At 36.7% G+C, this 24,112-nt stretch overlaps 1 protein-coding gene across 8 annotated transcripts in view; it reads left to right on the top strand.

Moving 5' to 3' along the window:
- The window catches only part of CADPS2 (calcium dependent secretion activator 2), a 284,524-nt gene that overhangs the window by 102,588 nt on the left and 157,824 nt on the right, over positions 1 to 24,112 (top strand). For all 8 annotated transcript variants that reach the window (XM_063155367.1, XM_063155366.1, XM_063155362.1 and 5 more), the window contains exons 4-6: positions 13,240 to 13,320; positions 15,259 to 15,495; positions 19,608 to 19,729. In XM_063155367.1, the coding sequence (XP_063011437.1) occupies positions 13,240 to 13,320; positions 15,259 to 15,495; positions 19,608 to 19,729 (440 nt within the window). The remainder of the gene's footprint in view (positions 1 to 13,239; positions 13,321 to 15,258; positions 15,496 to 19,607; positions 19,730 to 24,112) is intronic.

Below are 24,112 nucleotides of genomic sequence, written 5' to 3'. Positions count from 1 at the left end.
CCTTCTCACCTTGAAAGCAGAATGATTCTCACTATCACGCAGGTGCTGCTTGTCCTTTCATTTATTCCCAGACTTCGTATTACAAGCCTCAAGGACAGTTGTTCAGATTCAGTCTGGTGTCTGTGCCAGAGCGGTCTGATTTGTGATTAGATGTTCCTCATTTCCAACTTCTGAAATGTTTACAAGGATATGCCTGTTTCTCTCTCTAGGTCTTCTATACGTAGGTGAATTATCCTCATTTTAGTGTTGTATGCATTATATAAAAATTCTCAGGCCAACTAAAATAACCTTGGTCAGTAACATGAGTAGATACTGAAAAAAAAGTAACCCTCAGACTAAAAGTTTACAGCCTACTGAGAAAAAGCAAGAGAAGAGTAAAAATAGGATTCATCTCTACTTTTTCTTATAGGAATCTGTTTCTTGAGATAATGAATAAATAAATTGACTTCCAGACATTTTAGCTACAAACAGGAAAATTCTGCAATAATATTGAGGCTATATATTTAGTAGAAATGTCAACTTCTAGCTGATGTTAAAAGGAGGTGTTGTATGGTAAGCACTCTGGGGCTATGGCAGGAGAAATATTGCTTGCAAATGATGTAAGGGAAGAGTCACTCCTGGTATCACCTTGGAATAAGCTGTCTTCCCAACTGGTCATGCAGTGCCAAGGTTTTTTTAATGGGGGAAACAGTAAACTTTCTGTAAATGAGGGAAGATAGCACTGAACCATGCCTGAGAGAGCCTCCAAGGTATACACAATTTCTGGAGAAGCTTTATTTTATTCTTAGGAGCACTGTAAACTCTGTAAACTCATGTTCCAGTCAATCTGGCACAGTCTTCTCACTGTACTGTGTCTTTTCTCAGGGGGCTGGAGACAGCAGAATTTTGCCTGAAACACCTATGTCTCCCTTGGGGAACTTTTCTGAGTGATATTCCATGTTAACCACACTGGAGCAACTACTTTGCCTTAAAGATGTATAGGAGACTTTCTGTGAAAACTGGTGTTTTCACACGTTTGATGTTAGCAATGAAGCTCTCCCCGTCTCTCTGCAGATGTTCTGGAAAACTGGCTCAGGACCTGGCTGCAGGAGTGGATGAGTTCTGTTGTGGAAGGAGTACACGTTGGACACTTCAGGTTGTGGGGGTGGGATCCGAAGAAAGACAAAGCAAAGTGTTCTTGGTTGAGTTCACCCTGTCCTGGACAAAGGCTCTCATCTGCTGGCCAAACCTTTATACTTGCTTCTAGCCTGCATCTGTGAGGGTACAAAGATTCCTGAGGCCCTTTTGGCCTTCAGCAGCTGCCCCTTAATCTGTGTGAGCACCGGTGACATGACCCTGACATCAAAGGTGACCGTGAGAGTCTGACAACAAAGATGGCCCAGATGCCATCCAATGTGGCAAGAAAGCCAAGAAATGATTGTGGGCAGGATTGCTAACCTAGCATGGAGGATTTTAAACTAGATTTTTAGACTGATGAGCCCTAAACTGCTGTGTTTTGGGCCTCACTCCACAGATAAGAACCTTCACACATAGAAAAGTCAAATTCTCATGGTGCAGCACAAATCTGAAGTTTACCTTCTTATACATTGACCTCTGGATTAAATTTATTCTTTAGTCCTTACTCAACTGAAGAGTTTTTATTTTTTATTTTGTGGATTTTTTATTTTGTGGATAGGTGTCTATACATCACACCACCACCACTGACCCCTAGAAATAGGTGGAAATACAGAACATTCTCCAGGTTATGCTATAAAATGGAACAGAAAGGGGGGAAATTGAATTCCATTTCTGCTGTCATCTAGCTTCTCCACACCATGTTTACAGAAAGTTGTCCGCTTGAAGTCTGTCTAATAAAGTCAACAATATTTAATTATTTGGAAAAGATATTGACGTGACATTCAAGGTGCTTTTGCTTACTTAATGCAATTCTCATTAACATTTATTGCCCTAATTGCATATTCCCTTTGGTTTCAGCCCCCCAAAGAAATTCTTACCAGTGATTAGTAAGGCAAGAAAACATTTTGCATGATATTTTTGGAGAGTGAGTAGGGTAAGCAGAAGGAGAGGGGATTTCCTTATGAAGCAAGGATGACTTCAGGAAAATAGAAAACACTGTGAGCCACTTTAGGACATAAATATGCATATACCAACAAGGTTTGCATGCTAATCTTTCGGTTGTCTTGGATATGGTAATCTCTGTGCAGGTGGTGGGAGAGGAGGAGGGAGGAAGGCTTTTCCTAAGGAGGATCAGGACATGAGTCATAACTCATTTAAGGCCCATCACTTCCTCTGAGGGTGGGTGTGGGAGGGTATTCCCTAGGCAGAACCTGAAACTAAGTTGTATTTAAGGTGACAGCCAGTATCTATTTCAGCAGGGTCTGGGGGAAGGTGAGAGAGAGAATAAAAACACCCATTTCTTTGATCCTCTTACTCACCAGAGATTACCAATGCAGCTGGGACTTCCACAGTATCCATGGTAGGCGTACAGATAACTGCTTAAGCACTTTAAATAACTCTGGGGGCTTTTCCATCTCTCCATTGATCACCTAGGGACCCTACAGTTCTGACTTAAAAAGTACTTTATTTAGATGGTTCAATAGACTCTGTAAATAGTTTTGAAGCTTTTTGCCCTGCCTAGGTGTAGGGAGAACGCTCATACAAATAAGATTAAGATTTGAGTGAAAAAAAAATAATAAAAGTTAAGCTATTTTGTTTGTGGATATTCATAATTTCTGTGGCAAAGTTGGGGTGGAAGGCATTTTCATAGTTACCAACAACTGAAAAGTTTGACCTTTACAGTATGGAAGACAGCACTGTGATGAGTGTGAAAAGTCTGTCTTAAAGATATTCCTGAACTCCAATAAGCAGATGTGAAAACCAAGATATAGTTAGATTAAAAATGTTTACAGTATGGCATATTACAGACTTATTCTTTCATTTCTGTTAGTAAAAAAATGATGCTTTGCATCCATATCTTTGATTTATCTGAAGGATGTATTCTTAGTATTTATTGTGACTAAATTTGTAAATAGTAAGAGCTTGTCATTATTATCCTTCCGTCACAGCATAAAGTGCTTTCCTTGTATTTTCATCTTGTCTAGCAGTGGTGGCCAAACATTGTAGTTTCAACCAGTAAGAAGGGCAAACCTGGGTTTTGTCAACTGCTCTGTTGCATTGCAAATGCCAAGAGAAAGAGAGGCAGAAAATTAAATTGTTTTCTGTGGCCCTTCTGATCTGTGCTGACATCTTTTTTCTCCTCTATAATCCCTTACTGATTCAGTAATTTGAATCCTAATGTGATTCTAATCACATCTAATTGTGCAGTTTAATATTTATGTTTGTTATGTTGCTGCTCTAGACACCCAGTGGTCTGACTCCTCATCACCCCATGACCGCTTTCGCTTTTTTCTGAATGACAAACTCCGTGGTAAATACCCAAGTTTAAGTAGCAGTCTTCTTATGGTACAGTCTTGATGTTTTCAAAGGAGGTTTTGGATAAAGGTTTCTTATATTTTCCTTTTGATTCGTTCCTAGGGAGTTTTAAGCGTTTTTTCTATCTGGTTCACTCTGTTTAGGAGAATTGTTGCCTGTTTATTCAATATATTTTGGCCTGGAAAAGGCAACGTAAGAGAAATCTCTGACTGATGAGGTGAATATGTTTTGTCTACTCTAATGCTGCTTGAGCTGCAGGGAACTCCAGGAGAATCTCACAAAACCGCATGGGCAGAAGTGTGAGGAGATGTGATTTCATTTAGCTCTAATGTAGCTAAGCTAAGGTGCTGCACCAGAGGAGAAATAAACCAGTGCAGGTCCAGAAGATGCTGAACTGAGTATGGGCAATTACAACTCAGAAAGACACTTTGGTTTCCCTGTGGTTAAATCATTAGTTCTTTATACAACAGCGGCATCATTTTCCTGCTGTATATAACCTTCTTATGCCTTTACATTCAGTATTGTGTGCAGCTTTTTTCTTCCTCTCTGAAGGATATAGGGGAGGTCAGTGAGGACTAGAGGGTGGCATTGAAAATCATGGAACAGCAGCATTTTACAGGGTGACTGAAAGGGCTGAAACTCTTCAGTCTGCAGCTGAGAAGGTTGACAGGGAGGAGGAATATGGTTTACAAAGTCGTGAAGGTAGTGGGTAAGGTGAATGTGTACCTTCACTCAATAAACGCCACACCACCAGAAACTGGGACACTCAAGGAAATTTGTAGGAGATTGAAAATGAAAGCAATGCATCCATATGCAACTTTTGGAGAACTTGCCAAACCTTTTGTCAGGGAGAGTGATGAGAGCAGAGGTTCACAAAGGTATGGACAAGTTGCTGGAGAGCAGGTCCATAATTTGACAAAAATAGGATTTTGCCTGGGTGTACCTTATAGCATGCCACACATTTCCTCAGGTTCCACAACTATCGTTAGAGATGTTTGCTTCGGAGAGCAGCCAGGCCTCAGCATTTTACCCAGATAATCTCTTCTGCTGTCCCTTTCACACCCACAATTCTGGTCTATATGGACCAAATTCTGGGGGAGTTTAATGTTGTCATTTTCTTTTTCAAATTTGTTTTTTATTTGGGTTTTTTCCCCCCTTTCAGAATCTGCTGGTAGTAATGTCCAACTATTATAATGATTCCAAGGCTAAGTAAAGAGTCTGTAATACTTACAGACACTCTAGCTAAAGACCATTAGTACATGCTGTCTCATTTTTCTCTCCTTGTGGCCTAAACAGACTGCTGTGAATAAATAAATATTTAAAATATCTTTATCTAGGTCAGAGTATCTTTATTACTGAATGCTCACATTGCATACTTAACAACTTCTCTGAACCAAATAAAGCATCAGCTTTTATCTTTGCATCATCAGAGTTAAAACTAGTAGCAGACTCAGTATGGAGGTAGTGATTTTCTTTGTAAATATGAGGTCTTAGCAGACTTTCTTCAAATGGTGTTATCCCAATAGCTTGGCAAAATAGTGATATGTGTGCATTATTGAATTATCTTCATTTGTTTACATATTTCTTGCCATGATTTTTTCAAGACAAGAAACCGATCTCAGCTCTTGCAGTTTAGATTATCAGAATACCGACATTCATATAAAATATATCTTTTATTTGGGGAGTCAACGCAGAGCAATTAAATGACCATGTTGTGGAAAGGACCGTGCCTATAAATTAGGGAAAATCCTGGTTGGGAAGCTCTAGTTTCTTTTCAGCTCTCATTAACAAAAATGGTGCTGGGGTTCTGTTCACATCCAAATAGACCAACAAAAACCTCATTCTTAATTGTGCAAGAACATTTGCATTACTTTTCCGAGTGTCCTGTTCCCAAAATATCAGTTCAACTCTGTAGATCAAAATATACAATAAAATATTGAAGGCTACATTTTCATTTGGTCTAGAATAAATTTTGAACTGTTAATTTATTTTTTAGTTTTCTTCGGTAATGGTCATATTAAGAAGAATAATATTAAATGTCACATGACATTTGGGACATACAATAAAGGCCAAGGTTGTCTGGCAAGGTTAATTAAGTTCACTGTTAATAAAAGGTTTTCCACTACTTAGAGTTTCTCTGAAAGGTTAATAGCAGTCAAGTAGGAAAGATGATTGATAGGGAAGCAGTCATTGACTGAAGTTGTATTGTACAGCGGCACATCACAGTATTAAATAAACTCTTTCTTGATAAAGATTTCCTCATTAATACATGGTGTGTATTTATTTCTTCAAATATCTCACCATTTACAGAATTGGCAATGTACAGTGGAAGTTTGACCTCTGTACATGTCTTGAATGAGTGGATTTATGTTAGCTCTTTCCATTGTGTACATTTTGATTAGCTTGAATATTGGATGCACTTCCTTTCCTGTTTATTTTCAAGTCTTATTGTAGGTTTTAGTTGGGATTTTGGTATTGGAAGCCCCTAAATAAAATGAATAATGACAGACATTTTAGCCAGTGCTGAAAACTCAAAACCACATATACTTTATTTTCCAAACTTGAATGTAAGGACAGGCCATATTAAATTCTCAGCTTTGATTATTTTGGGAATTTCCTAAGGGTCTATCCACTAGTTGATTTTAAAAAAGTCTGTATTTTAAAATTTTATAGTTTTAAGTGTTGTTTTTTGCAAGTTTGAATTATTTTGTTAATTCATTTAATTCATTAATATAATGACTCTAGATTCTGGGTTGGTTTTAATATTTTTTATGATAAGCATATTTTATAAATCAGTATATAGTAAGTTTAATTAATGAGTACAAGCAATTAGTATAAGTGGTACCTTACAAATCAATATTGGAATCAAATAAACAGGTTCAGGACTTTATAAAAATATTTCAGAGAACAAAGTATCTCACTATCTGACATTGCACATGATTTTTTAGAGCTTTTTAGGTAGTACAAAGATTGTAAAAAAATTTTCAGTACAATTGTACATATGTACACATTGAAGGTGCTCAGACACAGTTTTTGAAAACATTGATTTATTTTTTTTATTCAGCTGAAGCCAGTGTAGAGTATTTGACTGTTAATTTGCCTTGCTCTTTACATGCATTATTACTTGTTTTTAACAATATTGCCACACTACAGAGAGTGATATGAGAATTTCAATATTTATATGATTATAAAACTGCTGCTTAGTGTCCCCCCCAAAAAACTGTTAAAAAATTAGCAGTCAGTAAGACTTTTGACTAAAACTAATTTTAGCAAATGTTTGAGCTTTTTGTGGGCACTGTGTTGCCAGAAAACTGAGTGATCAGCCTGGCCAGCTTTCTGAGAGGCAATCTTGTGCTCTGCTAGAGCAAAATCAATATAAGAAGCCTAAGAGGCCTGATGGTGCATTGGGAGAAGGTGTTTGAACACCTAATATGGCTTTTGGGCCTGTGCAGCTTTTATAAGTCTACTTACTGCAGACACATTGAAAGCAAAAATTATTTCAGTGGTAGCTGAGTTTTGTCATAAAAATTTTTTGAAAATGTCTCCTGCATTTTACAAAAGAAATAATTTCTGAAGTCGGTGCCTTTTCTTCGTCTTTATGTTAACTATTGAAATTTTCTCTCTCTTGACACCCTTTCCCTTATGTTTCACTAGATTTTTTTGTTGCACATATTCTAAACCAAATTCGCGATATATTTGCCAAAACTAGTGATTTTTGAGGGATTTGTGTATGTTGACTGGGAAAAGGACTGAGTTGGGAAGAGCAAGATATAGGAAATGAGTTTTTAAAATTTGTGGTTTGCAGAGTTCTGTGAGAAATCCAAAGGATTTCATTACCACAGTCTGGGTCATCTGTCAGCACAGGCATTTGCATGATTCATGATAGGGATTTTACAGCATGCAGAGAATATGAGAGTTTTAAAATATCATTTTATTGATCTCTTTTATGAATCTTAATTAATCCTCTGTGTAATCTATGGACAAGGAAGAGAAAATAAAACTAAAGCCAAATGGCACAGCCTCCACTGAAATAAAGGAGCGATGACATTTTCTTTACTTTTACAGCTGTGTCCTCCTTGCTGTGAAACAGGAGGCAGGAGGTTTATCAAAAGGTCCAGCAGTAGCTTAAGAAAGCTCCACACATCCTGCCCTTTAAATCTGGTTTTTACCTCCTGTATGATGTGGAAGCAATTTACTTCCATCACAGTCATCCTTCAGAAGTTAAGTCCTGTTAAATTCATGTCCAGAAGTGATTTCAGTCATGAACTGGGTATGGCTCTTCTGAATTGAAATTTGTTGATTCTTCTACTTTCTCATATTTAGTTGCTAATCTTGGTTCACAAATTTGGGAAACTTTGGGAGTCTCTGCAGGCTGTTTGTGTTCAGTGCACAGTGGCTCCTTAGCACTGCAGACACCTTTATTCTTTTCCCAGTCTGCTCCTCTCAAGCAACTCTGCCTGTGTAAAGATAAGCATGGGAACAAATCCTGAGAGGTGCCAGGGCTGTCTGCAGCAAAACTCCTTTTTTTTAGTCAGAGATAAGAGTAGCAAGGACAGTGATCTGAAAACTGCCAGCATCTGCATCTACTACACCTATTACCTGCCTGCTGCTTTCTTGATTGATGCCCAAAGTTGAGTGCTAGGACTTCCCCATCCTCTTCCAGCCTTGATGCCATTAGTTGCTTCCAGAAAACCATTTTTTTCAATACTCTATTATCTCAACAATTTAGATCCAAGTCCTTTATTCCATTTGGTTTATGTTGAATGTTTTTACCTCGGCTGTCTGGCAGTAGTCAGGGAGGGACCCTGCAGGTTGCCTCACAGGGGCATCTGCAAACAGCCTTTCAGCTCAGCAGGCTCAGACTTGGTTATTGTGGCAAAAGGTAGCTGTAAAGGAAAAACAAGCATTGCTGTCACACAGAATGAAAAAATACTTTGGATTTCATGTTGCAGAAAGAAGAGCAAGTACTTAGATATGTGTAGCATCATTTCAGTCATTAAATGTAGAGAAATTTATAATACTATGGGCATATGTGTGTAGTTTCATGTTGATGTTACTGTGAATTAGACAGCTGCAGGGAAGCTAACACAGCAATAAAAAAATAGTCATGTGGAGGAACTATTGGTTTGAGCATTGTGAAGGCAAAGAACAGTAACTTGCAGCAGTTTTGTATTCATCTATACACAAGCTGATCTCGTTTCTTGGGCATAAGGGTATCTGAATTTGTGTGTAAAGTAGTGCAGGTGTGTGCTGGGGGCTTTAGCACAGCACCTCCTGGCAGCATTAGTACCTTTTTTATCTTAAGTTGCACATTAACCAGATTTCTTTTTCTAGTGTAATTTTTGGTTTTTTCTGGACCAAAATACACTGCTACGTTACAGCCTTCTAAGTAATTTCAGAAGAGAAAAAATATTTGAATAGGAATCACAAAGTATGCTGCCTTTTTCCAACCTGTTAAAATATGGAAGCATTCATTTATTCAGATGTATTTATAACAGATATATTTCTGTTCTGTGCTGTTCAGGCATACAAATTAAGCAACAGTTAGTCAAGTAAGATAGCATGATGTTTCTGAATAGTAATTTTTAACTCTGATAAGTTTACAGTCTTACTTAAATTACCAGATAAACTGAGGAGCATCGACTTCATGCAGATTCAAGGCAGAGGGCAGCACAACCTGAAGATGTGTCTGAATGCAGTTTGATTTAGCCTCTGGTAGTAGCTGTTTGGAGCATGACTACTGCAAAAGTGACTTTTCAAAGGTTTGTAATGTGATCAGGATTGAGCTGATTTTCACAGTCAGGATCCTGCTAAATGTCAGATGCTTACTTCAAAGGAAGGTACTGCTTGAACTCTTTGACAAGATGGTCACCACTTTTCTAATAGTGGATAAAGCAGTGTGTTGTCTATTTTCTAGCATGGTCTCTTCAGAAGCAAGGGAGTGTTTGGGCTGAAATCCTTAAAGCAGAAATTTGGAGTAGAAAACTTCAGTCTGTCTTTCAGAAGTGGACACTTAGATAAGCAACTGAAATCCTCTTAATAAGAATTGCTGGGCAACTTGCATTTTGAGGATGCTGCCACTCTATCTCCAAAGATGTTTGTCCTTTCCAGAGTGAGAAAAAGTAAAGGCAACTTCAAGCATTAAGGAATAAAAATATTTTTGAATTAATAGCTTGATGTCTAATGGTGGGGAGTTTATTTTAGAAAGTTGTTTTAATGTAACGCCACTGGGAAAAAAAAATGATGATGGTCTCTCTTTTTTTTCAAAGTAACTTTTTATGCCCCCTAGTCTAGTCACTCATAAGTACTGATTTTTCTGATGAAGGTTTAAAAATCAGAATTATCTTTGGAGAAAGAAAATCTATCTCACTCATGCTTTTGCTCAGTTGGGAATGTTCCACCTGAATTAATTAGCCCTCAAAAGGGGAGTCAATGTCTTTGCCTTGGTTTTACAAGTATTCGACACCCTATGTGTGGCATTTAGGGGAAACATTGGTTTGTTTGGTCAGGACTTCTAATGTGTCTGATCTGCTGAAAACTGGTCTCTGGTGTCTGTAGGGTGTTCTGTAGTCTGAGGTCCCCTGCTGGTAAAACACTAACTGGTTATGTGAGGTTTAAGTGACATGGGAAGCATCTCTAGTGTCAGTGAAATCAGTGAATAGCTAGGGTATGGTACAATTACTGTTGCAGCAAGCTGAAAAGTTTCTTGTTAAATGAGATTTATGTATACCCTCTTTTTCAATAATCTCTAATGCTGCAATTTTTAAAAAACACGACTTTGTATTTAAGAGTGGGAAGCATTAAGTGTGATGCCCATGAAAATGTGAATTGTTCATAAAAAAACCCCCAAACCTTTTGTACAAAGCCTCTATTATAAATCTATCCAGATCAGTGGTTTCTTTTAACCAAATTTCAATTGCAATACTGAGAAGAATCTGAGTAGCTGTTCTGCAATGTGCAGAACACATTGCAGAAATTAATTATATTAATTTCTATGCAGTGTCATGCTTTTCTAGTTTTTATTTAACAGTTTGAAAATTACTCCAATGGTTGTCATAGCTTGATATCCACAGATGTTTTGGGTATGGATCTGATTCTCAAACATGGAATTAAGGAAAAGGGTACACTTGATGTTAATGGTTGTCATTTCTCCCACCCATGTTATGGGTCCTATCAAGTGTCTCCCTATGTAAAAAAGTGGATACAACTCAGAAATTCCAAATTCTTACATTTGCAGAATTTTCTCAATCTTACTGCCATTTTCACTTCATATTCATTAGATAAATTAGTTATGATGGAGTACACATTCATAATCACTCCAGTGCATTGCTTGTAAAGTTGTTTCCTCATGTAGTTTTTTGAGTTTAGAATAAATCAGGTAAAATCATCTTGCATGGAATGAGATATCAAGGTTACTGTTTTTCTGATTATCACTTTATTTTGCATACTGCAAAAATAATAATATCAACAGCTTTACTTCTTACTGGCACAGATGTGAATGACCTACCAGTCATTATTACCTTGGCTCTTCCCTGCAAATAAAACCACCTTCCTTGCTTTTCACCTCTTCAGCTTCTTTCCATACTTTACAAAACACCATTACATACGAACAGCAAACTCATTAGAATTTATAAGTATTTTGGGAAGAAGACTGAAGTTTTAAAGTAAGTAAGTACGGAAATCCCATTTTTAAATACTCAAGTGCAAAGAGATGATGAAAAGCAATGCAAGGTTAAGGAAAAAAAATTGTAAGTTTTTCAAGATTAACTTACATATTCATTAACTTGAATGATCTTTTTTAAATGGAAAAATAGCTAAATATCAGTCTTGAAGTGAAATCTCTTACTACTTCAAATGAATTAATAGTGGAGGCAGTCATTTAAGTTGTGTATTGGCGCAGGAAGAGGTTTTAGCTTTGTTCCATTCTACACTCTTCTTTTTGCAAAAATCAAAATTCAGTCATTGAAATTACTTTCAAGCAGATATTTTCAAGCAAATATCTGTCATGGTATATATTATTAAAATTATTTTTACTTCTCTTAGACAAAAAAAGAAAAACAAAATAATTTTTCTTATTGGACAGGCTTTCATAGTGAGAAAACAAGAATAATTACAAAATTATCTGGTTATAATACAAAAGAAAATAGAAATAGTCTCAGTGACAAGTTCAATAAGTCTCTTCTTTTGCAAAATGGAAGAATACAAACTTGGGAATTTTTTTGGAATACCATAACTATATTCTGGAAACTTAAAACATTTTCTTTCATGAAGAAAAGTTTTGCTTTTATTCTCACAGTCAAGTTAGGAGGAGATTTTTTTGACAGGCTTAGTGGGAGAACCCTTCCAGTCTGGGACATGATCCCTCCTGTACTCTTTGGTATAAACTTGAGCCTGTTTGGGGATCCCATCAGCTTTTGTTCTCTTCCTTTCTGGTAGCCTGGCTGAGTTTCTGCAAGGATTTTGTAAGATGCCAGATTGTACAAGTGACAGATTCCATGTTCCCTTATCATTTCTGTATTAGGAAAACACTTTTTATCCCATTTCTAAATATGGTCAGATTTGCATTAAGCACATGGACCTGTAAGCACTAGATAGTGGATTTTTAATTGTTATTTTTCTCTCTTTTTTTAATTGGAATCCTAATTTTCATGAATGTTTTGGTTTAAGAAGCATTAGATTTAACTGAGGAGCATTGTAAAGGAGATGGTGTTACAAATTTGGCATGATACACTCAGAGTAGCAGTCTTAGTGATAAAAACACTGAAAAATCCTAGTTTAATGTAATAAATAATCTGCCAAACTAACTGTATGTTCATTAGCTGGAGATCTGATTTAATTAAAGGACCAGTTTATGCCAATTTGCATCACTAATGATTTTGAGTTTTCTTTTAATCAAGAACAATGCAGGTATCATTAAACCTTAGCTATACACTAAATGCACTAGGGTTGTTTCAGCATGTCATGTCTGTGTTTAGCCCCAGGAACAGAGAGAGGCCTCTGTAGCAACTCTATCTTTGTCCTTGTTTGGCAATTATTCAGGTGAGATGGCAAGATGTGTCACTCTTTTTTCCTCTTAACAAGCCCTGCAGGTCCATGCATTGAGCTGGAGCCCCACTTCACCTCCCTCCCCTCCACTGCCCTTGAAAAGTGAACAGGTGAAAAATGAGTTGGTCAGTCTCATTCCTGGTGAGACCCAGCTGTTCTGTTGAGGTGAAGAAATGTGTCCTTGCCCTTTGCCTCCCTGGTAGAAGCCAGACATTTAGTCCTGACTATTCTGTAGGTATGAAAATATTGGAGGTTCACAAATTGGATATGCCTTGGTGTGAGCAGTTGAGCAATACTGGGACAAAGGAGCTTTGTGAGTGAAATAATACCATTCTTAGGAAGCAAAGTTGCACAGTTTTATTCCATATACCTATATATGCCTATACAGGAACTCATGGCACCAAAGGGTAAATTTCCTTGCAAACATTTTCTAAGCCAATTTGTCATTCCAGTTTTCTGATAAATGGAGGAATTATTTTAGCTGTTATTTTTATAAAGAAATAATACCTCTTCTGTATAGCCTGAGTATTAAAAATGCAAGGGAGCAGTAGTTATCCTTCAGAAACCCTGAGTGCTCTGACTATATGGTGGCCATTATATTTCTTTCATCTTAGTGAGTCTCAAAGCTGTGTATGTGCTTAATGTTTCACTGATTTTAAGATGAAAATTAATTTCTCTTGTTTTTTTAGCTACATGGCTTGCTATAAATTCAGAATACAGTGCATTTCTCACAGTTGGATTTGTTTTTGTTCTCTTTCCAAGTTGGATAATGGAGATGAGCAAGCAGCCCAGATAAGACGTGAACTAGATGGACGACTGCAACTGGCAGAACAAATGGCAAGGGTAAGTGGTTGCTTTCCTGTACCAAAAACATATCCCCATATGAGATTGAGTGGGATGGTCCATAAAGTGTGTTTCCTGTTTCTTATTCTAAAATTAAACTGAAGATTGTTTGAAAACAGTCTGGCAGATGCAGAGCAGATTTCTTTCTGCTCTGAAGAATGTCTGACAACTGGGCTAGGGAGAGAGCAAAACCTGGTTTTGGAAAGGCATATCCTGTGTGATCCAACATTTCCTTCCACAGCAAGTCCAATTTTATTCATTTTTTTACTTTGGATGGGAAAAGCATCTTAGCAAGAGGTTAGATCTTTTGAGAACACAATAACAATGTGTTTTATTTGTCTTCTGTGTGGGCATATTATTATCTGAATGATCCTCACAGGATATAGTACAATTTGAAAAAACACTACTAAGGGTTTGGGGTTTTTTGCTAGACAGCCTGATTCTTGGCCTGTGTTTTTAGTCTCTAACTGTGAATTACTTGTTTTTATTTTTAGGGTTTTTTTAATAAGTCATTTACTGGCTCTGCCATGGTGTGGTGAGCCAGTCCACACGACTTGCTGCAGGACTTTTTGATCACAGTCGACTTGCATGGCCTTTGTTATTGCAACAAAATAACTGTAAAGGTTTTAATATTAAAAAATTTATTATAGGCCTTATAACATAAAACAATAAAAAATTGTCCAATGTGGGAGCAAGGTGCCTGTCTTTGCAGACAGTATATTTGGATTAGTGTTTGTTTCCCATTACTCTCCTAAGATTCCATATTCAATATTTGGAGAAACTGTGCATAAAATTATCTCTGTATGAGTTCATGTATGCACTACACACGTACATATGTTTTTTCTTTGTGTTGATTGTTATAAACACAGTATTTAAATATGATTGTCTAACTTCTACAGAGGAAAAAAATATTATTAAGTTATCTCTAATGTTTATGAGAGAGATTATTATTTAAAATAAACCAGTGCATTGTAAGTAAATGTTACTTTCAAAATGAATGTCCCATTATTAAAAATAAAGGTGAACCATGATAGGAATTTCTTGTCATGGTTGTAGTTTATTAGCTTTATATTAGAAGCGTGAATGTGATTGACTTATTATTGGTAGCATGGGAAATAGATGAAGTAAAAAAACTACTAGTGGACAGGTCATTTTATAAATGTGAGTTTATAAAATATTAGAGGTAACATTAAAGGCATTTTATTAATTACTATACTTAAAACAGTTGAAAGCGAAGGAAGCCAACCCACCTTGTCGTTGATCAGCATCGACTTCAATTTATTGATTAAATCAGCCACTTTATATAACAGTGTTAATTAACTTCATGCATATTGCAGAATTCGAGCTGACGATAGGTTACAGAGAAAACTCTAACCCCTCCTTTTGTTTTACAACACCTGTGGTTTGTTTATTGAAAACAGGACCAGCATTCTCACTGTGATATGAAAAGTTCTCAAAACCTTCCTATCTGTTCCCAGAGCAGCTATCTGTTCCCAGAGAGCCCAAGCACAGAATGTTTTGCCTGTTATGGGAAGACTGTCTGAGAATCTTATTGTTTATAGAAAAGGTGTCTGAGAACCTAGTTATTTACAAAATCAAGCCTGGGAACTGAACCAGGCTCTCCACAAAACACCTGTAAGTAGAAATACCTAATGTGTGGTTCTTCAGCTTGGATTTATGGTTAAATGATTCAGGGAGATGTGCAAGGATCCATTTTTACTTTATTTCTTCTTTTGAAAATTGCCTGTACTGTATTTATGGGGCAGGATTCACCTTTCCATTATATTTTGAAGACATGAAAATAGATAGACACCAAAATTATGATATTATATTATATTCTTATTTATTGTCTCTTAAATGAAAGCAAGTTGGTAAATTAATACGATCTATAATGTGGGAATTTTTTTTCACCCTAACTTTTAAAATTTATTTTCCAAGGAAAGAAAATTCCCAAAATTTGTAACAAGGGAAATGGAGAACATGTACATAGAAGAGTTGCGGTCTTCAGTGAATCTGCTGATGGCAAATTTGGAAAGTCTGCCAGTGTCTAAAGGTGGGCCAGAATTCAAACTGCAGAAATTAAAGCGATCACAGAATTCTGCATTCTTGGACATAGGAGATGAAAATGAAGTTCAGCTATCAAAGTCTGATGTGGTTCTCTCCTTCACATTAGAGGTAATCACAAATTTCACAGGAAACTTGTTGATGCTCTAAATTGCTAGAATAGCTGTCTTGATACTCTTTTTTTATTAGTCCTTTCTTGCTAATTTTAGAATGTTATGTTAAAGAAGTTAATTATGCTCTGCATCTTTGGTAATTAGAATTTAGAATACAGCTGGATGATGCATTTTCCCCTTGCAGTGGTAGTTGCATTTGGGCCCACAGAGTAGTGTGGGAAGTTGAATATCCCACACAAATGTACCTTTAAATGAATTCCAGTTTATTAAATAGCTAAATATAATTTTAAATGTTAAAATGAAACACTGTTATTATCAGGAATGCCTTCCTGGAATTTTATAAATGAATAGAGTTTTCTCTCTAGAAGCATTTAGATAAAACACAGTGATTTTTCTTTACTGGTGATCATAGCAGTTTTTTATAAATTTCTGCATTTTCCTCAAGAAAATGTTTTTTCTGAGATTATACAGGAAGTCTGGCCTGTAGGGATGCAGTCCTAATCTGTATGGATTTCATCTTCTTCAAGAGGAAGCCACAAATACATTTGATTATTAAACAATTCTGATGACAGAATAGAATCATAGAATGGTTTGGGTTGGAAGGGACCTTAAAGATCATCCAGTTCCAACACCTCTGCCACAGTCGCCTTCCCCTAGATGTGATGGATTAAAGTCCCCTTCAGCCTGGCCTCATAACTGAGGTCTAATTCTGCAAATGTGCATACCAAGAAATGCTTATTTTGCTTTCAATATTAGTAGAATCAAAACATTACCACAGTGTGCATTGTGTATTTTTTGGTCAGAAAGTGCCATACTTGTGTTATGCGCTTGAAGTGCCTCTAGTTTGTTTAAAACAGCAGGTAATGTTACACAATAAATATTTAACAATATAATTGTTAAAGAGTTCAAAAGAAATAAAAATAGTTTATCTTTTAACTATTTATTTTCTCAAGTGAAACGAGCATCTTTTTTTTTTCATGTATTGAAAAGTCAGATAATTTTTTCCCATGTTGTCATTAAAGATACAGAATAAAAAACATCAAATATGGACAATGAAGTTTCAATTCTTTGTATAAAAGAGAAATTACTTATCCCAATACATGCAATTTTAATATTGCTAACTAGTAATGCAAAGGCCCAACAATCAGCTTTCAGATCCATCATTCTATATGCCAAAAAGTTTTAGTTCATCAAGCATGTAAAACTGGAGTGCAGTTTTTAGTGTTGAAGGATATGAGAAGATGAAGTATTTATAACTCCTGTGCTGAATCCTGTGTGCCTCCATCACATGTGCCATGTCTGCCTCAAGGGGAATACCAAGCCTGGAATGGTCCATAAATAGCATTTACAAGAGTAGTTCTGAATAATCTAAAAAGTACTGTAAAAAGTTTGCAATAATATTTCTGGTCTTCAAGAGAGCATGCTTGGTGATAGATGTCAGAAGAAGAAAAGCCTTCCCTGTCCCTCTAGAGAGAAATGATGTGGTATTTAGGGCAAAAGCACAGTAAAAGTTTGAAACAATCATGAAATGAAAAATGACAGGAGATATAATTTCTGGTAAATTTATAGCAGCTTTACTTTGTTTATAGCCCCTCTGCTCTTCCACCACTCTTCTAGATATGTAGACTATTAGGTCTGGTGAACTAAGTTTTTTTTTCCTTTTTCCCCATTAGCAATGAAGAGATTTGCTGCAAGATAACTAATCCACAGTTCATCCCATGCAAGGCAAAGAATTAAAGTATTACTCCACATGAGATAGTTTTTAGTAGGGCAGATTTTCATTTTAGGCATGATAGTAACCACATAGGTTGACTCTCTTGCCAAACCGTGTGTGCATCTTTTGCTCTTGAGAAGCAGTCTCAGAAGGTATAAGGGCAAAAAGAAAATTGAATTGATATTAATGAAGACTGAAATATGAAAGATGTGATCTTTTTCTGTGCAAATGGCCAAATAAGAAGTGCTGATTGCATTTCCTAGAAGACAGAGTACTTTCTTCTTTGAAAATGTGAGCTCAAATGTACACGATTTCACATGTTTTGAATAACACATAAACATATCTGTGTCACACCTTGTGTGGGGAATCAGTTGTAGGGTAACCAGCAGAATCCCCATTGGGGGCTGCTGAACTAGCACATGAATGAATAGGAAATCTACATCATGTAGGACAGAGTGGAAGAACCCCAAAATTTCTAGATGCTGGGTAAAGTGGGCAGGGTTCTTGCTGTCACTGTGCATTGTTATTATAAATAGTAGAACTTGTTACTAATATTAACAGTGTTCTAGTGGAAGTAGACCTTACTGACTAAGGTCAGAGACATTCCTGAGCCTCCCCGCTGCATGCAACAGCCAACGATTTTACAATTTGAATATTTCTTTAAATATCCTGTTTGTAGAAATTTATAAAAAAAAATTAAAAACCCATAGTAGTAGGAGAGGACTTATTTATATTCTTCAGCTGTTAGACAGTTTCAAAAGTAGACAGGCATTTAGGAAATTGTTTATCAGCTAATGAGCTAATACATCCACCAGTGACAGTTTCCTTTGGAAGGAATGAAATGCAACTTTTTTTCAGTGCTGGAATCCAGAATTGTTACCAGAGAAAAGTGTACTGTGCAGTTACATTGGAAACTCAGGAAAAGAAGTATCAACATAAAAATGAGTAAACATGAAGTCAGTATTCAGCAAGAACATATATTTGCTATGTGGAAAGACCACATAGGCAGTATTACCTAGAAGGATCTTTAGTGCTGCCTAACTGCTTGAATTCCTGAACAACAGATAGAAAAGAGGGATGACTTTATCATCCTCCCTGGATTGCTGTTATTATTTATGAACCATAATAGGCAGTATTGTTTATTTATTGGTAATATGAAAATGGTCTAAATGATCAATGACTGTTGTCTCACTGTAATATTTACAAACTGGCAATTTTGCAAGACATGTACCTATTACTAACATTCTGGGATATTTAGAGAAAAAAGGATTTTATAGCTGAGGGGCTGGGGGTAAAGTCTGTTTTAATTTGCTTGAATTGGAACAAAGTGTCACGTGCAAAGAAGTTCAGTAGCAACATTTTTTGGTAGTTACTTGCTGACCTAAGAAGCCTATTGCCTATAATGAGACCAGTAGTAGTCATTACTTCTGGCACCTTTAAAACAAATTAAACAAATGTTGATTTACATGTAAGGTTCAGTTGAGGGCAGTTTCTGTTGATAGAGCACATTTTTTCCAAGTTTCTTTTCATGGGCCCAAAGAGAACTGTCAAGAAAAGCAGCTTTTCCAAAGAAACCCGGGGAACCTGACTGTGTTTTCAAATCTTCTGAATTAGAAACATCTGAAATGCAAAAATTCCAATAATTTCACACTGTGACAAGATTTATAAAAGGCAGAGAGCATTTAAAGTAGAGCTGCATTTGGCTTTTCTGAGCAAGTGTAGAGTAGTCTAGAGGAGGTGAAAATGTACAGGATCTGCCAAGCTGAAAATTTCCCTGGTGAGGAAAACTTTCAGGGCACAGCTGGTAGTGGTGGCTTTTTCTGTTTCTCTTCTCCCTCTTCTCCATATGCATACTGAACCTGACTGCAAGTACTGCACTGGGAGAAGGAAAGGATGTGCATAGTGGGGAGAATCTTACAGGAGCTGATACCAGTGCTCTGACCTGCCTCTTGCTCAGCACAGCACCAAATCCCTTCTGAGGTTCAAGGGTTGCAACCTCCAGAGACACAGCACCATAATTTACCTGTCTAGATATGATCAATGTACTTACTTGTTTACCATCAGACTCATTAATAGATACAGTTTCTCATGTACAAAAATTTAGAATTATGTTCAGACATGAGTCTCAAATTGTTCTATTGGCATTTAAATAGGGATTGGAGTAGGTTTTTGGTCACTGCCCAAGTAGAAACAGAACAAAAATTTCAATTCCTTTTAGATGTTGTTGAAAGTGGAAAAAGAAGAAAAAAATCAAAACTTTCCTCTGTCTTAAGATTTGAGTGAGTGGACTTTGGGATTTTGGGGATTTTTTTTTAATCTTCACAGAGCTTAGTACTGCAATATTTATGCTGTGTAACTTTTTCTGAAGGATAAACTATTTGCTCTCTTTTCCTCAGATTGTTATAATGGAAGTACAAGGTTTAAAGTCAGTCGCTCCCAATCGGATTGTCTACTGCACCATGGAAGTGGAAGGGGGAGAAAAGCTTCAGACAGACCAAGCAGAAGCTTCCAGGCCACAGTAAGCCACTCTGCTGTTGCTGCATCAGTATCTCTTTTTGTCATGGGGCAACTTGTCTGGTTTTATTTACAATTTTTACAATTAGCTTAGTGCTAGATTATGGGATTTTTTTTCCTGAGTAGTTATCTTGAATTCTTTCTGAGAAGTTAAAATACAGATAATACTTTTCTAGGGCGAAGTAAGTTCACTCTGTGGATGCTGTCCAAATGAAAGCCATTGAATGAACAGGTGAGAAAAAGAACTAGAGACTACATCCTCCAAAAATACAAACCTCTTGATAGATGTTAGCCTGAGGTGATTTTATGTATTCTAGGTTAATGTGCAGGTGGCCTTGTGGAGGGTAACTTGTACAATTGGAGGGAAATCAATACTCAGTAATCAATCTTGACAAAGCTTGCTCACCTGCTGAGCCTATTTCATTTTAAATTATAGGATCCAGTTCTTTCAATTAATTTTTGATGGAGCCAGTCAGCAAACTGGCTTGGAGGGGGATAACATCATGCCATCTGTAGTTGAACCAGTTAGTGTAGCAGAGAGTAGGAAATTAAATTGGTTGATTTGTTTGACCTACACACTGTCTTCAGACACTTTTCACTCTGTTAAAATGTCATTTGGAATCTTTTGTAGATAACTTTCCAGGCAGTATGTTGGGGTTTTACTGGCACCATAGTGTGCCGTGTGAAAGACAATTTAAAAATTGCAGTTGTTACAGTATCTGATAAAACATCTTCTGCAGAGTTGGAATGGTAGTTTCTATTCCATTCAGACCACAAAGACAGAATTTTTTTTGACAAAATTTGAAGCACAATTTTATCTGTCTCTTCTACAGTTGGGAGCAAGAAGGAGATCTAATTTGGTGGACTTTATTCTAGCTGTTGCAACTTTCCTTGGCAAATAAGCCAGCAGCATATTCAAACAGCTTTGCAGAACACTAAGTATGTGGGACAAGATGTAAAATTAATTTGTCACAGTCCCTGGCCGTGTTCCTTCTCCAGGGTATTGGAATGCTTATTCTTATCATTCCCATGTACTGCAAGGGCCTTCTAAAAGGAGTGATAATAAAAAAGACACACAGATGTACACTTTGAAGCAAGGTCCTAAGTGGGTATTCAACATCATCTGCTAATTTTTTCACCTTTTGGAGTGTTTTTTGGTGGTTCAGGGTCCCATGAGACCCACTAGGGTTTTTATGGAGGGCACATCTCCAAACTGTCCTGTGTCTTACAGTTGCTGTCATATGGTTTCCTGCAGTACATGCCTACAGCCTTTGCCTGCTGGCACAGCCAAGGTTCTTGTTTCTTCTCATGGTGTATTGGTCTTTTTCCTCGCCCTTGAACTGGTTCAGGTCTGTTTTAGATGCTTGGTTAACCTCTGATGTCATTGGTATGAGTCTTTAAATCACTTAGAAGTTTTTGAATTTTGGACATGTTTATCTTCCTTTCAGAAAACAGTCTGAGGATGTTAAGGGTTTTGTTTTCTCTAGCTATTTCCAGATATGGTGAACAGAACATGATAGGGATGGCTCAGAATCAGTTCATGCCTTACTTATTTCATACTGCAGGTTAAGGTAAAGGTTGTAAAATCAATCAGAAGTACATAGAGTCATCAAGTAAAAATTACCAAGAGGTTAATTGATTTTCCTACTTGTAAAAGGGGAAGCTTTGTAAAAAGGAAGTTCCAAAAAAGATGGAGTCAATACAGGAACTGAAGTGTTTCTAGGAAAAAGTGTAATGTTAGGACCTGCTCGAAGCTTGTAAACTGATTTAATGAACTTCAGGCTCAAAAGGTATGAGTTGATTGAATATGGGAGAGAGACAGATTATGGGCTATTGCATCTAAGTGATATCATACAAACCCAAGTCATATGGATTTGTTTGCAAAAAATTATGCATTTTTAGAAGATGAATTTTTGAGAAATGCCCTGAACTGTAGCCGGGAAGAACAGAAATGGGAGTTACTGGTGCTGTTGACCTGCTAACCTCTAAAACAGTGTAACTTAAATGGGCAAGGATTATAGAGCTCTGAAAAGTATCTAGTTCTTGTGCTGCTCTGAGTTGTGCTCTTTTCCATTTCTGGCAAGAGTGATTAGGAGACACTGGCGTGCAGTATGATTATGAGTATTTAGAGACTTAGCTTTTGAGCACAGATAGAGACCTCGTTTGAGGCAATGGGGGAAGATATTAAATTAGACAAGCATGAAATTAGCAAATTACGAGCAAGCATTAAGAAGATGGAGGAAGCTGCCTATGTAAAGGGACATGCTTTCTTCCATAGTTTAGTTTTTCTGTTAGAGCCAAATCAGGTTTTTTTGGCAGTAGCAATATTGCTTTTATTGATTGGTGGTGGAGGCAACCAAGAGGGCTCAGCAGAGTTTAATCAGAAATTACAGTGGTGGAAGAGCACTGGTGGGCAAGCACAGCCAGACCTTCTCTTTCCTGATGCAGAAAAAACAGCTGTCAGGTGCCTGAGGCTACTGCCTGCCTGCCCTGCCTGCTGCTGGAGCTGCCTTTTACTGGTATGATTTTCGGTACTGTCTTTCTGATATGATGGAAAAGTATCTGTGAGGCTGGAGGAGATCGTAACTTCAGATTTTAAGTAGGATGTGCAGCTAGAAAAAGGGTACCAAAACTCTCATACTAAGCATAGAATGAGACAGTGATGAAAAGTGAATGATTACCACCAGCCTGCTGCGGGGACTGCTGGCAGGAGATATTTTTCTGTAGTCAGTTAGTCATTTTGAACTGGTAGCTACACTTATGGAAAGAAAAAAAAAAAAACAGTATAAAGAATTATTTATGCCTACTTTTTTTATCTTTGGAACATCTCTATATGCAGTGCAATGCTACTACTCACAATTCAAAAGCTTTTACAGTGAAAAGGAGAAAATAAGATACTCAGATGAATGTTTCAAAATGCCATTGCAAGCCAGTGTGATCTTAGAGGAGAGATTAATGGAAACATGAGTCAAGTGCACACTTAATTCACAATTTAGCCACTATTCCAAATGCTGAATATTTTCTCAAGTATTTTTATACATGTATATAAGTATTCCTCTAAGTCCCTGAGTGCTATTTTAAGAGTAATACAAAAACTAGAAACAATATTCATTCTTAAAGGGAAGATGCCTAATTAACGTCCCTGGAAGGGGCTTTCAGTTTTCATCAGTAGTAAATATTTTCTGTTCTTTAAATGCATTTAACTCATGCTTTCTTTCTCTTTGAATAATGACTTTGTAAGTTTATGTTTAAGTGCTTCATTTTCTTCTTTAGCAACCTAAATGAAGTACTGCTTATATACATCTTACTGAGTAACTTATGGTCATTCTAAAATGCAAATGCCATAGAATGATGTAGTTTTACTGAGCTTATGTCTTGGACAGTTTTACAAACAGATCAGTTACACAGCTTCATATGCAAACCAAATAAAATTTTTATAACTGCCTGTGAAATACTTCTTCATTCCTTCCGACTGTTTCCTGCCTTTTAGCCCTGCTGAAAATCCCTCCAACATAGCCTGTGACCTTTTCTACCAGAGATCAGTAAGCAGAGCCCTCAGAGGGCCCTTTTAGTTGTGTGAAGCTTTGCATAACTTTGTTGTGATGCCACAGGGGGTCATCTGCAGAAATCCAGTGCTAATTTCATTTTTCAAACGTTGTTGAAGTCGTCTTGTTTTTAGTCTTGTGGAGTCTGGTATCCACATTTCTTTCTTACCCTTGATTTTTATTCATTCTGAATATTAAATAATGTGATTTCTTGAAAGTGTCATGTTTTAGGCATGTAAAATCATACCTAAAAGTAAAAAAATGGGAACATACTGTTTGAAAGACATAATTATGCTGATGTATGCTATGCTGAAAACTTGGTGAAGATGACCGTGATCCTTTAATAGCATTTTGGAATTTTAAGGGGAATAGTGGGGATCATGACAGGAAACAAAGTGTGTCTACTTTCACAAACCAGGCTTGACTGAGTGGTGTTAAGGATTGTTATAATTTTCTCTAAATTTCGCCTTTCTATCTCTAAAGTAAAAACTCCATCATTGTGTTCATCTTGTCATGTATCAGTATGTGTTTCTGTTTGGAGCAATTCACAGAATACAGTGAAGAAACAATCTTTAAAAAAAATTTGGTGCATTGATTAAATACTGTATATGTTTGTTATCCAACTGTTAAGAGGGGAAAAAAGAAATTAACAGTAGGAAAGTATCTGATGTTTCCTTGGTTCTGCAAAGGAAATTATGGAGAAGAAAAAGAGTACACATTTATCTCAGTGTGTCTTCTGGATTAATGCTGGAAAAGTTTCACATAAAAGAGTTTCACCAAGTTTCACTTGGTGCATTGGTTTTATGGTCTGTCATTGATTACTGTTTTATATTGTAGAAGAA

This window comes from Melospiza melodia, chromosome 4 (genome assembly GCF_035770615.1).
Source record: "Melospiza melodia melodia isolate bMelMel2 chromosome 4, bMelMel2.pri, whole genome shotgun sequence".
Taxonomy (NCBI): Eukaryota; Metazoa; Chordata; class Aves; order Passeriformes; family Passerellidae; genus Melospiza; species Melospiza melodia.
Note: the sequence above shows the minus strand (reverse complement) of the source record. Positions and strands in the feature narration are given on the sequence as shown.